This window comes from Falco rusticolus, chromosome 4, assembly GCF_015220075.1.
Source record: "Falco rusticolus isolate bFalRus1 chromosome 4, bFalRus1.pri, whole genome shotgun sequence".
In the NCBI taxonomy this organism is placed as follows: domain Eukaryota; kingdom Metazoa; phylum Chordata; class Aves; order Falconiformes; family Falconidae; genus Falco; species Falco rusticolus.
This window is the reverse complement of record NC_051190.1, coordinates 89,268,941-89,287,843: the sequence shown is the minus strand read 5'-3', so window position 1 is coordinate 89,287,843 and position 18,903 is coordinate 89,268,941. Positions and strand designations below refer to the sequence as shown.

General features: G+C 39.2%; 1 protein-coding gene across 5 annotated transcripts in view; it reads left to right on the top strand.

Annotated features, from left to right (window-relative positions):
* The window catches only part of ICE1 (interactor of little elongation complex ELL subunit 1), a 39,248-nt gene that overhangs the window by 14,708 nt on the left and 5,637 nt on the right, over window positions 1-18,903 (top strand). For 3 of the 5 annotated variants that reach the window (XM_037383321.1, XM_037383323.1, XM_037383324.1), the window contains exons 11-16: window positions 942-1,031; window positions 1,114-1,167; window positions 6,972-7,324; window positions 7,926-12,659; window positions 14,422-14,590; window positions 17,673-17,833. In XM_037383321.1, the coding sequence (XP_037239218.1) occupies window positions 942-1,031; window positions 1,114-1,167; window positions 6,972-7,324; window positions 7,926-12,659; window positions 14,422-14,590; window positions 17,673-17,833 (5,561 nt within the window). Of the gene's footprint in view, window positions 1-941; window positions 1,032-1,113; window positions 1,168-6,971; window positions 7,325-7,925; window positions 12,660-13,613; window positions 13,781-14,421; window positions 14,591-17,672; window positions 17,834-18,903 lie in introns of those variants that run through there. The other 2 variants (XM_037383322.1, XR_005103645.1) reach the window with 2 other exon arrangements.

Sequence of the window (18,903 nt, the reverse complement as noted above, 5' to 3'; positions counted from 1 at the left end):
CTTGACATATTTGTACTGCCTTTTGGATTATTGGTACCCAGTTTCATGTTTTGATTTTTAATGAATGACAAAACTGGAAAATTAAGATCTTAGCTCTAATTAGAGCTTCAAATAGCAGCAAGTCTTTATTACCAATGAGAAATTGTTTGTGTTGTTAATAGCTGTCATGCAAAATTTGGCAAGTCTTCCTCTTATGTGCGGTGTTTTTTTTAATTTGTGTCTTCATAAAATAGTAGCAGTTTGCTTTGGTCTTTGACTTATGGAATTGGCACAAAACCAATAGTCTCAGTTCCTATTGTTGGATCTGATGATGGTTTTAGCTTAAGTAGGTGAGGTGCTTGTGTATTTTATTGAGTTTTTGGTGTGTTTCTCCCTCTTGACTTGCCCTTCTGGTTCTGGAACTACGTTGTTTGGCACCACCAGACAATGTCTACTAATGTTGTGGCCTGTTAATTAATACATTTAACATGCCATTTCTCCATGGTAAGACTAAGATGAGTTACTACTGAGTGGGCATAAAGAAAGAGTGTGCTATAAATACTTTGTTCCTAGAAGATTTCCTCCCCCATTTATGTTCATGTCACCTGAGTTGTTTTAGAAAACTGTTTAATTTCACTAATGCTACCTTCAAATGTGCTTTTACATTTTACTCTAGGGGCTGCTAAAACTTTTTGCTACCCTCACTATAGAAAGGAAAAGCTGAAGCATTCTGCAGCTGTTCCTTCAGTGTGCTGTGTGGCTATGGCTAATACAGGATCCATTCCCTCAATGGCATCTAGCATTTCTTTCTCTGAAGCTAAAATGCCCCTATGTCCCTTGTCTTAATTTTTGTTGCAGGTGTTTTGTATTTTGTTGTATTTTATCTGTGTTCTGAGTAAAAATAAAGAAGCATAAATTCTTAGCTCAATTTCCTCAGCTTACAAAGGAATTTATTTCAACAGGAAAAATAAAGCTTTTGTTAGAAGAACTCTGGATGTGCATTGATAGTGCAACAGGAAAAAGAGAGAATCAGGAAAATTATCCTGTCTTGGGTGAGATGGCATGCAAAGTCTTGAAATTTTCTTGAAACTGTCTCTCTTTCTGACAAAAATAAACATTGGTACATTTTTTCAGCTTCTGTTCAGGATAAGGCATGGCCTGAAAAAAGAAGACTGACTGTTACAGAAGGTAGGTTCCAGTAAATGTGACTTTATTAATACGCAAGTGCATTAACTGAGTCTTTCTGGGATGATAGCAGGTTGGGTACTGTTTGTGTAACACTTTTTTGTCAGACTTGAACACTTCCCTGGGTGATTGCCTGATCAAATACATGTGTGATTAGTTTATTTTAAAATCATTGGAAATATTAATTTGAACAGCCAAGTAAACTGGAATGCTCTTCTGAATAAAAGCTGTTGTAATCTGCTGTTGTAATTGAGAAATCAAATTCCTTTATCAGCTACTTTGACTATTTTTAAGTAGTCAGAACTCACCTCTCATGTTTATACTTTAATTATATCATTATAAAGTCTGCGGTATATAATGTGAATTACAGGATGCAAGTGCTCTTTTTTAGTCTGAAACAAACACATGGTAACCTAGTTGGATAGTAAAGTTTAAGAAGCTGTTACCACCATTTTCTTCATTCATACTTGCCTTAACAATAATAAAGGTGTATTAATTTTCATATTCATGATACAGAGAAACAAACCATATAATTTGGTAATACCTTTAATTGTGTAATGTGATATTCAGTATAATAATAAAAAATAATCCAAGTACTTACGTACCTGCACATTTGCACCAAAGTTGAACTGCTTTAACTTCACATAACATGTCATCTTCCTTCTGCCCTCAAGAGTAATAGGTGCCTTGAAACTGCATTAGTATATATGTGTTTGTCCCTCCAGAGTGTGCCTATTAATCTTGCTTTTTTGTTTTATTTTCTCTGCTACTTTGCTTTTCTGTAACTTGGACTGTAGAGATACTCTCTGGGATAAGCACCCTGCTTTATAAAAAGCTTTGATGGTGAATTGTTATCCTCTCTGCCCACCCTGTTAAGTCTGACAATTTGCTACTGGTGTAGATCCCAATAAATCTAGATGCAGTTTGTGTTCAGTGGAATCCACTTAAGAGGTGCCAAGATATAAGGACTGTCTCATAAGCCAGTTTATCAGCCTCACTCCCACCAGATGCAGAAGATCTGTGGCATCAGCTCCAAAACAGAGCTAGACAGTTGTCCCCTGAGATTCTGAATTTGATTTTTTGATCAAGGGTCAATCAAATGACAAGAACAAGCACAAGAAACTGAAGAGTGATTTCAGGGGTATCGGGTTCTAGTGTCATCCCCTTCCCACCCACCACAAGGGGAACTTTAGATGCCAGGAGTCCTGCCCCATCTTTCCTATTCACATCTCGTCAAGGAAACTGCAGTACTCTTTTCGCAAAAGGAAGCAACTATCCGTAACGGTCCCTTCTGGTCAGCCCCTCTTTTGCTTTTGTTGGAGTGGCTAGATATCTGAGAAATATCTTTTATGTTCTTTTGCTTTGGGGTTGGTTTTTTCCCCTCTTTAAGCCTAGGGCAGCCAGCTTGTTGTTCTGCCTCTCATGAAAGTGGCCATTACCTTGGATTCCTAATAGTGAAATGCTTATATTTACAGATACAATCTTCTAGGAATAAAAAGGATCTTAATGAATTTGCCCTAATTTCTTGTGCCATGTTATAATGGTTTCATCTTGGAGAGCAAATCAGCTTAATCGTAGTATTACTGAAGCTTCTTTTCCAGAGAATGTCAGTTCATCTGTCTGCCTGGATCTAGCCTTTCAGGAAGATCTTTGATTCCTTAGTACACTCAAGTGTGCTGTAAAATATACAAAGCTCTGCGTTATAACCAGTGCTTTCTCTGTTGCACCAAGGTTGATATCGCTTTGAATGGCTTTCTTGAAGAACATGTCCATGTATGGAAACTGGAAGACTCATCAGGCTTTCCATTCATGCTTTTTCCAAGAAATGTGCCATTGAGAAAGCCTCATAGGACAACGAGGTTTTGCCAAACAATTTTAAAACATTTTTGCTTGGTCTTGATAGTATTGTTACAAAATCTGCCAGTAATAAAGTTGTCTGAACGTGCAGTTGACCATCAGACCAATAACCTTAGACCATAATCTAAGGTTAATAAGACATTGCTAGTTTTTTTAGACTTGGGAAAACTGTTTCCCATTTGATTTGAGCATAAAGTCACCTACATTGTGAACAGGCACGTGAAGAAGCATTTGAAGAATCTTGCAGACCAGTGCTGAATGTTTTAGTAATTTGGATTCTCCAGTATGCACTGTTCGTATGCAGTGTTATGGTGAGAGGAGATGAGGAAAGATGGGAAGACCATGTCTGGGAGGAGCTGAGCCTCTTCAAGTAGCATGTATAACGGAGTTCTGAGCTAAATCTGACCTACTACAGAGCTATACCCATCTTATCTGATCTTCTTTCTCGTTTGGGGATCCAGGACAGGGGAGAAGCTGCATGTAGGGAGGGATGGAAAGGAGCACACTGGAGGTCCCATGGTGCCTGCTTTAATACCAGACAAAAGGAGATACAAGGCAGTGGCATTACGTGTAAAACACAAAGATAAGACTGAATCCCTAGGGATCTGTATACATTGTGTGGTCCTGAGATAAAAGTCCATAGGGTGTGAGTGATCTAAGAAGCAGACTTCTGCCTTTAAGACCATATGAAAATCTCTCAAGATAACATCTTTTTAGATAGTGTAACATTGCGCAGTTAGTTTCACCTATGCAATATTCACCCTAATTATTTGTTTCATATGATAGGATGTGTGGGTTTGCTGTCTCAAAAACCAGAATACTGTCTGTAGCTTTAAAGAACATGTAGCTAGTGTATAAGACACCCTGAAATTCACATAATTGGAAACAGGTTAAAAAATTGGGGTTAGTCAGCAGGACATTAGAAGCTTTCTGTGGAGGGATTTTTCCTCAGAGAAATATTGTTGTTTGTCCTTGGGAAGCGTGCAGTTGCTACTGCCAGGCATTTACAGTCACTGTGCTGATAGTGGTGACGTTTTGCTGTAAGCCAGAAGAGGTTTTATGGCTAGATTAATTATTTTGATAATATATTCATCATCTTCATCTGGTCTTTCTATTTGAGAGTAAAAAACAAGACTTGTTTCACAAAGTTCATTTGTTGTTTAGGATGGAGAGAGAAGAGGACATTGTTTTGCAAAGGTGAATTGCCCTGCAATGGGGACAATCAAGAGCAAATATTTGAGTTGTAAAATTCAATGTGTTGAGTACCAAGGCAACTGATGTTACATTGGATTGCTTGTTTATCTCTGCTGTCCTTTATCCATTCTTCATCAAGAAAGAATTTCATGGTAGTGTGTGGTAGATTTTGATGGTGTTTTCAGATCAGAGTGATCTTAACCTTCTGAAGCTATGCAGACTAGATTCCAGGCTGTAGATCTGAGGACAAAACTTAATCATTTCAGTAAGTGACATAATGAAAAAGAGTACGATTCCCTGGATAAAGTAAAATTTGTCTGTGGAATACAATCTTTGAGAGGACCCTTCCAACGAGAAGGGCTTGATATCAGTAGGACTTTTCCTGGACCTGAAGCTCACTCTGTGGTACCAAAGAGGTGGCTGTTTCCTACAGAGTTTACCCTATTGTGAACCTTTGAAAATTGCTATGACAGCTCTTCCTGCAGATAAAGGGGTAACCATGAGAAAAGCATCTCATTCCTAAAGAAATTTAAACCAGGGGCTGAGGTGGAAAGGGATGAGGAGAGAAGGGTGAAGAATCTCTTTGTTATTCAGAAATTACATCTTTGATCTCAGAGGGAACTATTCAGTGGATGGTGTGTATCACTATTCTTGGGCTCCATATAGGTGCATGACTGATCTTGAGAATACAGATAGGATTTAAAGTTCCTGGTAACTGTTGTGTAGTTCACCATGCAAAGTAAACTTTCCAATTGTCTAATTGAAGTTCTTCGAGGGGCAAAATATGAAACTGAATGTTTCTGCCCACTTCAGTGGGGAGAAAGTTCTGAGCTTAGAATTGTTTGGCACAAAGGAGCATGAAAAAATTTTAATAACCACTTTCTGGATTTTCCTTTTTTTTTTTTTTGCTTGTGAAGGATCTCTTTTTCCCTTAGATGGTCTAATGAGACTCAAACTATAAAAGGAATCCAGGTTTTTCATGACAAAATGTAGAACATCCTGGAAGCTCTATGTAACTGTAGCTTGTAAATAGCTTTATAAAACAGTGTGGGATCTTAAAACTTGTAGGATACTGCTTTGACCAAAGGATATACCAGAGCTTACTTATCTTTGGGGAAAATGAGGTGGTAAAGCTCTTTAGGCTGAACAGTTTCTCCTTCCTCCTACTGTTCGTTGCAACAATTGAGATTTTGACATGGAGCTGCTGTGTGAAGTGACTGAGATGGATCTTAGAAATAAGGGTTTTGATCAGTTTTCCTACTAACTCCTTTAGTGGAGCCAGCATACCAGAATGTGCTTGAAGGTTATTGGGAGACAGATCTCTGGGAGGTCATTTTCACCTATCAGTTGAAACTAGTATTTTAAAATCTGATACTACCATTGGTGCTGCTTCAGGAATATCTCTCTGAGTTCTAGTAGTGGAAGAACACTGACAGCGGTAATGAAGCACACTGTTCTTTTTTATTTTTCCAATGGAATGCCAGTTGTGCCAGTTAAATCAATACATCCTCTGTTCAGAACCATTTTGTGTGTGTGCTGTTCTTTGTATGGTGGGATGGTACTTGGGTGTACACAGAATAGGCTTGATCTCTGGCTTGAATACTGCTGATTCTCTGTCCAATAGTGTTAGCACTATGAACAAGATCACACATAGAAATGTCATATAAGAACTGGAAATACTAAAGAGTAGGTTCTAGTTCCTGGAACACTGGAGTTTCGGGATTGTTTATTTCTCCTGTTTTATTGGAGGTCATCTTTTATTTTTTTAAAATCGTAGAATTTGAATTTCAGAAAACTGGGCTGTCTTCTTGCTGTTGAAAGTGTCTAGCACAATTATAATCAGTATTTTAAATCTTTATCTCTACTGTTTAGACTTTCTTGGGGCAATGTGTTTTGCCTGCATGCATAAGAAATAGGTTACTGTGTAATAATAGTGTGATTTGAAAAGGATCAAAACAAAAGTACAATGCAGAGAATCACACAGAGCATTTGGACATACTTTCTTGCTGCTAGGATAACTGTGTAAAACTGGCACAGTTGACATTATCTTGAAAGGGTTGCAGCTGCTCAGTATCTGTCATTGTCTTAGGGGTTCAAACTCCTTTGTGCATAGGTGTGTTGCAGAGGTTTTTTTTAAGGGTTCAACTTAAGTCACATCATTAAAGACAAAATCTTGTATGATTAGACTCACTATTGAAGTTTAAAGAACTAACACTTTAAAAGTGTATGCATATTAAATCATAACACTAGGAATATAGCTAAGAACTCCCTTACTGTGTTTATGGCAGGGTATAATTGTAACTGGCCTGCACGTGCAGCTGTGGGCTCAAAGCTGAGGATTATAGCCTGAGTGGGGAATGTCACTGCATGCTTGTCCTGCTTTTCCTGAATATCAGTTACTGGGCTAAAACTGAAATACATTATTGAGCTGTACGGACCTTCAGTTTACTCAGTATGACCCTTCCTGATAAGAAAAACTGGGAAGAATAGTTTTAATGATCCAAATCAGAAAATGGTTTGCAGGGGAGCCTTTTGCACATAAGTATACCTTTTAAATGAAATAGAGATTTGTTTGTGAATAGCAACATCTGATCTCTGTAAGGAAAAGATTTCTGAAAGTGGCATTAACTGCTCCTTATTGCTGTGGGAACATTCCTTGAAAAGATGGTAATGCATTCTTATTACTATGATATATTGTCTCTATAAAGAAAAATGGGAGGAGTAAGAAGATTCTTAACAATATTTTTGTGTCTTAGAAACTGTACAAATCCACCAAAAGATCAGGAAGTGTGATGGCAAAACGCTACCTTGGTATTCTTCACTGGAAAGTGCTGGAAAGCAAAATTCTGTAACAGCCATGCAACTTCAAGCAGGTACTGAGCCTTTTGGAGGTGACTGTGTTGAGAACAGGACTAGTGAAGAATGTCTGCACGGTGGTGAGGATAAAACTGTAGATGTGATAACACAGACAGATGGAGCACACAGCAGTTCAGACTTATCCGATCAGGAGCAGAAGGGCCTGGGTGGAAATGTGATGGATATTTTGAATTGGGCCAGGCCTCTCCCTGCTTTGCTTTCTCCAGTACAGCTTTCACCAGTAACTACACAGGTGAGTTTCAGGTTGTGTCTGATTTGGCACTAACTTGGTCATATAATTACTGAAAAAATAATTATTTGATATCCCTGGGCAGCTTTATTTTTTTGAGTATCAGTATTAGTTACTCATGCACTGGAAGGGTCTCTGTGTGACTGTGGAGATCCATATGGATACTTTTTTACCTTCTAGCATACTGCCTGTGGAAGGGACGGAACATCATTTTCAGAAGTATATTTAAAATAAAGAAACCCGTGTTTCAACTGCTGTCCTAATTTCTTTTCCCAGTATTGCAGATTTACAATCCCAACTCCTGTTAGGTACAAGTATGGCTTTCACAGCAAAATCCCACAGCTTGGAAGTCAAGGGGAACCTACTTAAGTGTTGTTTTCCAGTAATATTAGAATGCAAGTAGGTAGGTAATGATGTCTCTGCCTTTTTGCAGAGGTACGTTCCATTTGCTATGAAGAACAGTGATGGAGAAGGATATCATTCTGTTCAGCCTTAATCTCTCAAAACTACTGCATATCAGGGCCACCAGTGTATTTTTTTAGAGAAATAGATCTTAAAACTGATACCAGGCTTTGGAATATTAACTTGGTATTTTTTGTTAAAGGATATATTGTTTGGAGAAATCACAGGTTCCAGTGATGAAGAAGTTGATTGCGGTGCTTCTGCAGTGGAGGATATTTTACAAGATGACCAAGATCAGAGTTGTGATGTGTTCAGCCTCGACGAGGAGTGCAGCAAACAGAGCAGATCATGTGAGCATGGCCTTGATGCAGAAATCTCACATAGCCTAAGTTGGAATGAAAAGAATGTTCATATTGGTCCAATGATGTCAAGCAAGGAGGAGAGAGATGCTGAAACAAAGCAAGCTGAAGTTGCTTCTTTAATTACAAACATGGAAACTAACAAAGATTGCTTGGAGAATTCTGATAATATAGAAACTGAGAAGAGAGAACTAACTGATGCAACAGCACATGAATCGGAAGCCATCAAAGAACAGAAAGGAGATAGTGAGGACACGCACAGTGAAGAGGGTTGTTCTTCAGCTGATTTTATGTTAAACAGTTTCAAGCCTCAGAATCAGATGGAAAAATGTAGTGAGGTAGAGCAAACAGAGGAGAATGTCATCTTAATTAGAGCTGTTGCTTATGAAAAATCACATGAAAAGCATGGTGAATTAATGAAAGCAGAAAGAGATAGATTATCAAGAGAGAGAGAAACTCCCAGGGCAGTTTCTGTTCCCCAAAATGTTGCTCATTTGCCATCTGAGCAATGTATTATGCTTCAAAGTGAAGATTCTGAGGAGCAATCTGATGTGTTGATACAGAATGAAGTGGTTGAAAATGAACCAAAAAATGTAATCCAAGTGACTAACATGGCAAGTGATGTAGGGGAAGACATAGAACAAATGATAATTGGAGAGGAAATAACAGCTGCAATAGAGGTGAAAGGACTCTCTGCAGAGGCAAATAACGAGAGAGAACTGTCTGAAAATGTATTGTCTGATTTCAGTAGTTCAAAATCCTTCCCTGAAGTGAAGTGTCCTAAAGAACTAATGATGCAGCACACTGGGGAGAGAATAATTATAGAGACTGAGGCAGACGCTGGAGCTGTTGAGATCTCTGCACACTCTCAGTCCTCTGAATTAAACCGTGACAATGAAGAGATACTGGAGAAACAATGTGTACAGACAGTAAAAGATGAAGCGGACAGAGAGCGCAAACCAGAGACTGTTAAGGTTTCTAAACATTACTTATCTGTATCTGCTATAGAAGGAATCAGAAATTTACTGAGTATGGATGATATAGACAAAAGTGTAGGTATGGAGAGGGCTGCTTTGTCAGCCTTTCCAAAGGAGGATGAACAGCTCAGAACGGAAGACATTAGTATAACCAGACCCGAGACGACTGAACTAGCCATGAAATTTAACAGAGAAAGTGTTCTAGAAATAGCTGAACCATCAGAGCTACGCCATAGTGTAGAAAATGGAGAATTAGTAGATATAAAGGAGGAGGTATATTTAAAAGGCAAACCACACCAGGAAGAAAATGTTAGTAATTTACTGCAGGGGAAATCAGACTTGGGAAGTATACTTGTGCTACCGAAGATGGCAGGCATTATTGATACAGAAAGCAGTGTAGCTAAGTGTGAATCCTCTGTGTTAGATTTGACAGAAATAAAAGGTGAAATAAAACAACCTGAAAACCTGTGTAGTACATTGGAACATGGGTTGTCCAAATCTCAAGACTTGGGAGTGTTTGAATCTCGGACTGAATTCAAAGTTAATCCAGAACATTTTGGAGAGGAAAGCAGTGAGCTGTTAGAAAGAGTGGATACCATTGAATCTGTCTTAGTAGCTCAGGCACAGTATGCAAAACCTCTGAATCAGTTCTTGGTAACTGAAAATGTTAAATGTGATGAAATAAAAGGGGAATTAAATAAACAAAGTAAAGAATTGTTGACTGAGACTTGTTCCAGTTCGTTTAACTGGGAGGAGAATGTTGTGAAGAAAAATAGCATTTCAGAGATCATCTGCCAGCCTGCTTCAGAAATGGATTTTAATAGTGACCTGGCTTTTTCTTCTCAAGGGGACTTGGAGTTGGACTCTATAAATGCTGAAGAAACAGATTCTTCTGTGCAATTGGGAATTGGCTTGGAATCCACAATGCCTCCTGATCTAAATTTCAGTCTTCAGAAAGTTGTCAGTTTTGCTAAAACTAATTTCACGGAAAAGGATGCTTTTTCCTGTACGTGGGAAAGCAAAGGGGACAAAAATTGTGTTGCAGGTAGTGCATTTAACTGTTCTTCAGAAAGCTTGGAAGAGGGTGCTGAGATCCTGTCTGCTGAAAAAGACATGTGCAAAGAACTGGACTGCTCTGAGAGGGGATACATACACAAAAATGAAGTGAAAATTTTAGATGAGGAGGAACAGCCAGTAGATAAAGGACCTCAGGCATCTGTTAAATCACAGATCCTGGATGCAGATTCTTGTAATAAGAATATTTCTCTTCTCCAAAAGTTTGATTGTCAAGAATCAGGATGCAGGACTTCTATGTGGGAGGTTACAACAGATCCTTCTAGAACTGGTTCGCCAACAGCCAGGGTAGAAAGCAAAGAGCTGAGTAGTTTTGAGGCAGCTGGGAAAAATGCCATAAAAAGGTCTACAAATTATTTTGATATGTCAGAGCAGAGCAATGAATCTGAAGAGAAAGACTGTTCTATACAAAAAGTTAGATGTGCAAAACGTTCTGAATGTGTTCCTGTGTTCAGAAAGGAACTGAGAGCTTCCAGGAGAATTGCAGTGGGTGCTCTGGAAACTGGTGCAGTTGTTGATGGTGATGGCCAAGTATGTGAACTTCCTTCAACAACGCACCCAGGAGATGCCTTGGCAGTTAGCCATCTAAGAGCAGACTCTGTGGTGGATGTGGATACACACCGTGAAACTAACAGCTCTCCAGGTACTGCAAATGAGTTATTGAGTGGTGTTGGGGAGGGAGACTTAGCCTCTTCGAAAAGTGAGTGTCTGTTAGTAACCTCTGAAAATAATGAGGGTGCTTACAAATGCACGGTAGACTCTAACAGAGCTGAATGCATCAATGATGGTGTGGAAAATCTGTTAAAAACTGGGACATCAAAAGAAAACCCTGTGATGCAAAGTGCTTCAAAAAATAGATCGCCACTATGCCACAAGCTAACCAGTTTCTCAAAAACTAGCAGACTGGGTATAAAAACCAGTAAACTAAATACAGGAATGTTAGCACTTGGCAGTTCCTTAGAAGAAAATTATTATGAAAAACTTGAGTCAAATATGGAGCAGAGTCTACTACACGATGTTGATATGCAGGTCACCATGTCTGAAGAGCATAATCAGACTTGCACTGATTGCAATAGAGGAGAAAACAACACTGATGTTATCCTAGATGGTAGCAGTACAAAAACATTTTTTGTCAAGTATTTCCCAAATCCAGACGTATCCGTTGTAGAGGGCAGTTGTCAGACAGTTAGGCAGCCTTCTGAGCCACAAAAACCAGTATTTGAGAAGCTCTGTATGTTGGAGACAGAGTCTTGTGTGGATGTTGCTCTCAAAGAGAGCAATAAATTGAAGCGCAAAAAGCAAGAACCATCTGAAATCTTGACTGTTTCCACCAAGACGGCTGCCCAGGTGATGCATGCCAAGCTATCCAAGAGGATGTTTCAAGGTAAAAGAAGAATAAAGACTTTCAAAGATAAACCAACTCAGCCAGTTCTTGCAAATGCTGATACTTCTGTGCCAACAAAATGCTCAAGTGAGACTATAAATAAAATCAGGCAAGAGATGGGTCCTCCTCTGCCCCCCTTGCTACTGCCTTTGATTGCTACTCCTCCAAAAGCATGTACCGTGTCCCCAGTGATGTCCTCTGCCGGTCGAGCCTCTTTGCTTTCCCCTCTTGAGGACCTGATATCCCCACTACGTGAAACTCCTGTTCCTCCTCTCATGTCTCCATTAACAGATACTCCAACAGTAAAATCTGCTCTTTTATTTTCTCCTCCCTCACCCTCAGAAATGGCAGTAGGTCGAAGGATTCACTCCTCACCTTTGAAGTTTTGTACTTCTATTCCAAAGCATGCCCTTCCTGTTCCAGGAAGATTACCTCTATTGGCAGCTGACAGTACTGCTCCAGGTGCTCCTCAGGAGAACTCTGTGAAAATTTTGGACACTATGTATCCTGAGCTGTCTGCCAGAGCAAGGACATTAAACATACTGAAAGGCAATATTCAGCTTAACCGATGTGCTTTTTCAGACAGCCAAAGTCTGCCAGGATCTGTGGCTCAGATCGGTGGGTTCAAAGAAATTGCGTCTACATCAACTGCTTTTGTGAAAACTGGGAGCAATTTAAAATCCGATAGTGGCAAAGATCAAGACAAAGATATGCAAAATCAGCAATTGTTTTCAAGCTCATCACATCAGCTTGAAAAACGGACCTTGTTGCCAGTGTCTATGCCAAGAAGTGCAAAGAGACTGAGGTTGGACAGTGAACCACCAAAGCTGGAGCCCAGTGATATTGCTGCTATTGGAAATACTAAAAATACAACCTCTGAGGTGCAGGAGGCTTTCCATGACAAAAGCTGTGAAATCAGTGATTCAGCACAGAGTTCCAGTGTAGAAGCATCACTACCAGTAAAGAATGCTATTGATCCTGACTGCCAGGAAGTGTCTTTGGCATTGAAGAAGATTGCTGAATCCTGTTTTGACTTGTTACCAGTTATTAAAGGTCATATGTATGCTGGTAATATCTCAAAGATTCCAATAATGAGAGATGAAGAGAAAGAAGTTGTCTATGAATTTGGTATTAAAAACAAGGTAAGTAGCATAACTTTTGATTTTGTGTTGTAACAATGATTTCAGATGAAAAGAGTATGAGTACGTAGTCTTTGAACTCTCAATTGTTCAGGCGGTCTGTAGTGCAGGAGGGTAGTCTTGAAAGGTTATCACACATCTAAACTTGTATAACTCGAGAAGACATAGAACTTCACAAGAAATTACGATTCAGTGGTGTGTCCAAGATGCCAAGCTGCGTTTGTAAATATGTTTGCTTTCCTGATGTGTGTGTAAACCACTTTATTTTTGCATCATTTCCTTGTAGTGGATAGTATTTACAATTGTAGAATGATTTCCTCTAAAAGTGCGAGGTTCGATTACCTTTTTTTATTTTTTCAATTACGGTAAACGACATTGTATATACAATAGTGACATACCCTTTCATTCCATGTTTACCTTTATTATTCTACATCAGGTTGTTCCAATGAATTGTATTGGAAAAATCTTTCATTAATTTGTTTCTGAGAACTTGCTTAGAATCCGGGTTGAAAAATCTGTCTTAAATTGCCATCTTTCTCATAGAAAAGTTGTGGTCTGCAACAGAGCAGTTCACCAGCTGATGCATGATATTTTGCCGTGTCAGTTCTTGAATGTAATTAGGTTCTCTGCAGAAGTTGCTTCCAAGTTGTCAGGTCATCTTTGTTAGGAGTTGCCAAATCTGTAACTCCCTGTAACAAGAAGGAAGGCTGCAGCAGCTTTATGTTTCCAGGTCCAGCCAGTAGCAAGGCTGAGTACGTACTGAGTACATACTCCTCAGAGGCACACATGCATGCAACGCACACGTCATCTTGTTTCCTTCTCTGGCTGATCAGGGTGAAAGCCTGGTAGTGGAAAATACATACATACATATAGGCAGACTATGGATCCTTCCAGTAACTAACATCAGATACTCAGTATATCCAGTAGGTGACTGCTGTTCTCCCCACTTGTCTCAAGCACCGACAGACTTGCAGACACAGAAGCGCACACGCATCTCTCCAGTAGCTGGTCCAGAGCTATGGCTTTACCTGCATCTGACCCTCAGATCCCCGGTCTTTCAGGTAGCTGGCTTGGACCTTCTGGTTCCTCATGAGGCCAACACTCAGGCTCCCCAGTATCTGCAGGTACCCAGTCTAAACCTGTAGCCTCCCCAGCACCTGGCTTCTGAGCCTCTCGTTCTGTTCCCCACATTTAGCCCACCCTCTAAACATCCTATACTAAGTCTTGTACAGTCACAATATTCTCCTTCCTTGCATCTCATATTGAGTCTCATGTTACTGTAGAGAGTAACACACCCCCCCACCTCCTGCATTGTGTAAAGTGATCCGGGGAGAGACTGCTGTGGGCTCATCTCTTAAGGCTTACCTGGACAATGGGCTGTGTGTCCTCCTATAGCAGCTCTGGGTCAGCCAAGTCAGCGCTCCGTTTGCTCCGGTTATGTTAGCGGGGTTCCTCTACCTGTCATTATTGCTCTCCTCGCTTTTTGTTTGAGGAAGATAGTGTTTAATCACATAACTAAACAATTTATTTTTAAGTAATAGTAGCCCTATTCTGCATCTATTTAAGACATGTTTATTCTGGGAGGTTGTTCCTCACTCTTTTTCTTTTGCTGGTTGCCTCTGATTTACTTTTCTGCATTTTTACATGTATGCAAACAGCATGCTTGCAAATAAGATAGTAGGGGTTTTTACTTGTCATACTATTATAATGTTACCAAATATTCTCAAGTCTATAGTAGGCTAACAATACATTTTGTGCCTTAAAGCATTTAGCAGAGTCCTTGCTGCATGCTATTCTCAATAAACTCAAGGCTCAGAAGAATGCCACGAACTACAATTTCAATCAGGCTCTGTGTCGAGTCTATACGGGAATTTGTCGACAGCTGGGAGATATGGAAAGAGCCCGCCTTTTCTGCTATAGCCTACTTAAAGAAGGTATAGTATGGCGTAGTGGTCTCATATCTTAAATATACCATGTATCTTTGCTGTAGTGTTGCAGAATGATTATGTTTATAAAAACAAACAAAAATGCTGTAAAAGGGACATTTTCCTTGGAACTTTTTTCTGTAGTGCAGAAGTATAGACTATTGTAGAAAAATTTCCCATCTCACCGTTCCTCCATATGTCTGTGTCAGTTTGGTCCTGGGTTTGGTCCCCAGACCTGGGGTCTTAGTAGTCTACTAATTTTTCCAAATAAATATTTTATTTAGGATTCTCTGTGCTTTCAGTTTTTGCCTTGCAATCTCCAAAATGATAATGTGATTCCAGGGAATTTTGTACTTTCTTTTAGTAGCATTTTTTTATTTTAGTTGAGTAGGCACTGATTCATAAAGCAAGTATGAGTTAAAAACATGTATTGGCTTAAAATAGTGTCAGGAGTTGGGGAATACCTTGATCAAAACCAGTGTGTTTGTACAACGTGTCCTCCTTAAAGTTTTATTACTTCCCATTATCTAAAGTCCTCCTTGGTTGAGAGTTTGTTTTTTTTATTTTGGTTCCCTTTCTCACCGCTCCCCCCCCCCCCCCCCCCCCAGTAGCAAGGTCATACATACATACATACTATCACTGTGCTAAATTAAGAGTCTGTCTTAGTTCTGGAAGGACTTTGCTTGGTTTGAAAATACCAAGGTGTCCAGGGCTCAAAACAGTGTATTGGTATCTGTGTTTGAAATTTAAAATTCAAGAGCACTGAGGAGCAAAATGCTACAACTTTTGCTTGCTTCACTTAGTGGTTGGTTGTTTTCTATATAACATCCCTGTCTTTTTTCTTTTTTTTATCTTATTAAGGATTGGGATTTTATTTTGTTCTTAATTATCTTTTTGTTGGATTGCAATATTTTTGTTTGGTTGTTTTTTTTTTTCCTGGGTTCTTTTTGGAATTCCTGTTTTCTTAGCTGTTTTTCTGTCCTTCATGTAGTCCATCATAACTCTTCTTTCACTTTTTTCATGTTAATAGTTTCAGTGCTGCACCATGTCAGAAACTATTACTTGTCAGGTACTTTCTCTTAGTCTAAATTAATGGTTAAGCCTTTCATTTGCAGTACCTCGGTACTCTGTCTTTTTGTGAGCTCTTGCACATGTTAAACATTCCCCTTTTTTTCCTCCTTTTTTTTGGGTAAGATCCAAAATTCAGTACGTAAATGCAGATTTTTGTTGAATGATTTTCTATTTTATACTCCGAACTGCATAAATTCCTGTTGTGGTTGTCCTTTGCTTTTATTGTTATATTTTGAGTGTGAATAGCTGTAAATACATCTTAAGGGTTGTTTGAGTTTTGTTAAAATATGTTTATTTTTTGTTTGATTACAATGCATTCTTTTTAGGGTTTTCTTTTTCATGTAATTTCATATATTAATTCCTATTAGAATTATGCCAACATGAAGCATGAGAGATGTGCTAGCTACACAATTGCCAAATTGACTATAAAGAGTCAGTACCACTGCGTTAGACTTGTCATCTGTTCTCTTCTTGTCTGTCCTTTTTTGTTCTGTTCTTCTTTCACATATTCTGACTTAAATGACTAAATTGTTATTTTTCTTTTGTTATTTTTCCTTTTACCCCTCCTCTGTTCCCCTCCTTTTTTTTTTTTAACTTGTCTTCTTTTGATGCCCCTTTAACTCTTACTCATCACTGGGTGAGTCTCAAGCATTCCAAATTCATCGGCGGGCAATTCAAGTTGCAGCATGTAGATAACTCTAGTTTAGCAACAGTCCTTGTTCTGACAAAAAAAAAAGTTCATTCTTATGTGACGAGGGGTTTCAAAGCAGAGAAGGTCCATCCAGGAGACTGGGTGGAACTCTGTAAATTCTTTATGCTCAGTGAATCCATTAAAGCTTCTTGATTTGATGTATTCTCATATGTTGTCTAGTTCTTAAGGTCTTTCTAAAAATGTAGAAGTTATGCTGAATTGAAGAGGGAAGACACGTAGCTTTTTATAGTAGAAGTAGTATTTCAGGCATATGTATTGCAGTATTGCATTTCATGCACAGAAGCTGTATCTACTTCTCGCTTATTCCAATTTACTTGTTAGTGCTTGCAGTCTACACGCTCATGTTTTATCGTAATACTTTTGCTGTGAAGATCTCTGCTTTGGTGTTCAGAAGGGACTGTTAGCTTCCCTTTGATGGCCTGGAACTCTCCTCTCTTACTCGTATAGTTCTGGACATGTAGTTGTCAGATACTAGACTGGAATGAATGTAATGGATGAGGTTTCACTTTTTTAATGTCTGTGGAAATAAAAATTTTGACATGCATCATTCTTACGCGCTCACTTACAACTTGTATAACATATAATTTCCCTGACAGAGTCTGGGAAAATCGCTAAGCGACATCAGGTTTCATACTTTATTTGTGTGAAAGTTCTTAGCAAAGTTTATTTTTTTTATGTGGATTTCGTGCTTGTACGGGTGCAAAGTGTTAGCAAGCACTGTGGATTTTTGCTGAAGACCTGATTTTCACATTATTACACATCTCGGGAGTATTTTTTTCTTTTGGACTACCACTGGTTTGATCCAGTGATCAGAGTGCTTGTTTGTGGCTAGAGTATATTAGGTAGGCTTCTGGAGTGCATCTTCCAGTTTAATTTCATCCTAAAAGAATCCAGTTTCAGTGCTCCAAGACCACTCTACTTAGTGAACTAAAGTGCAGTAAGAAGGATGAAGGGGGGGACCAACCTCAAAATGCAAAATAATAGGTCCTTTTGCACTGTTGTTGCACACTGAAGTCCAATGAAGCCTTCTCATTTTTTTTTTCCTTACAAAAAAAGAATGAAATTACAATGGGGGTGGTAGCTGAAGTGGTGATTTTATTTTTTTTTCTTGAGCCTTTTTTTCTTATTTAATCTCAGGACTGAGATGTGCTAGTATGACTCCCCTTCCCTGGGCTGCAGTCATGTGACTTCTATGCCGCCTTTCCCAGTTAACCTGCTGAAGAGCGTACTAGCTTTTAATGCCCAAGTATCTTTCTTTTTTTTAAAAAATGTTAAAAATTTACTTTGTTCTGTTTTTTTTCTTCTTAGACTTTCCAGACGCCGAAAAAATGATTTTATTTATCACAAACATATGGTCTGACATATTTGTCTTCCAAGGTGCAATTAACAAAGCTATGCAATTAGTTGTCAGGCAGAGTGCAAGCAGCGAGATGCTGGCCTGTATGAGCGCTTATCTCAGCTGGGAACAGGTAATGTCTGCTCTTGTGTTCCGTGGCAGCTTGTGTCTGCAGTGGTTGCTTTGCTGGCCGAATCAAACCAAGCAGCGTACTGGGGGAGGGTGTGGAGGTACCTGTGACCCTGCCGTGGCGTCGGTTACAGTTCCACAACCAGTGTTGCTTCAGGCCTTTGCCCTCGGGTTGTCTAGACCCTGCTAGAATACAACACTTTTCTGGTTTTCCCTGTTAAATGCTAATCCCTCTATTAAACATGAAAAGTCAACAGTTTTTATACTTTGACTGGCATGTTCTTGGACTAGGGAATTCTGTCCCTCTATGAAACTGTGACTTTGAGGTTCTTTGAGGTGGTTTGTTGTTGTTGGGGTTTTTCAATATGTATTGGGTTTGTCTCTGTGTAGTACTTAATTATTTATTATAGTTAATTTCAGGATGAGCCTGTCTCTTTTTACTCATGATCTTTCTGCGAGGTAGACTGTAAATACCCATCTATCACCAAAAAACAATAATCAGCCAATTCATTTCATAAGCAATTGGCATCATCAGTACAAAAGTGTAGTGATGGCAGAAGAAGGACGACCAGTGTAGTGTTAAGGACTTCTGAAATTTGACCTCAAGTCTTTGAGCCCTTGGATGAGTCATTTAATTTCTGTCGGTTTTCAGCAGGCACGTACTGCCATCCTGAAAAGGATGTTGCAAAGAGGAAAAATTGAGACACACAATGTCAGTGGGAGCAAATTTACATCATGCAGATGGAAAGCTGGGGGTACTTTGCTTCTGGAGGAGGCATGTGTGTAGCAGGCTTGTGATTTGCTTGAAGGCTTGGGCCCCAGGAGTTTTGAAAACTGCGTACCAGCGCCAGGCTTGCCTGGTAGAAATGCTATAGTTCTGTAAATACCAAGTGAACAAAATCATTGTGTTTCATAGCTCACCTATTCCCCATCCAAACATGCTGCTCCACAGCTGCCTTGGGGACTGCAGCTAGGCTTACTGCTGTCAGCATAGGCTTTAGGTGGTGTACCCACTGGAAGAAGCATGATGATTTTTTTAAAATTTTTTTTTAGATTCAAAACCAGCCCTGAATT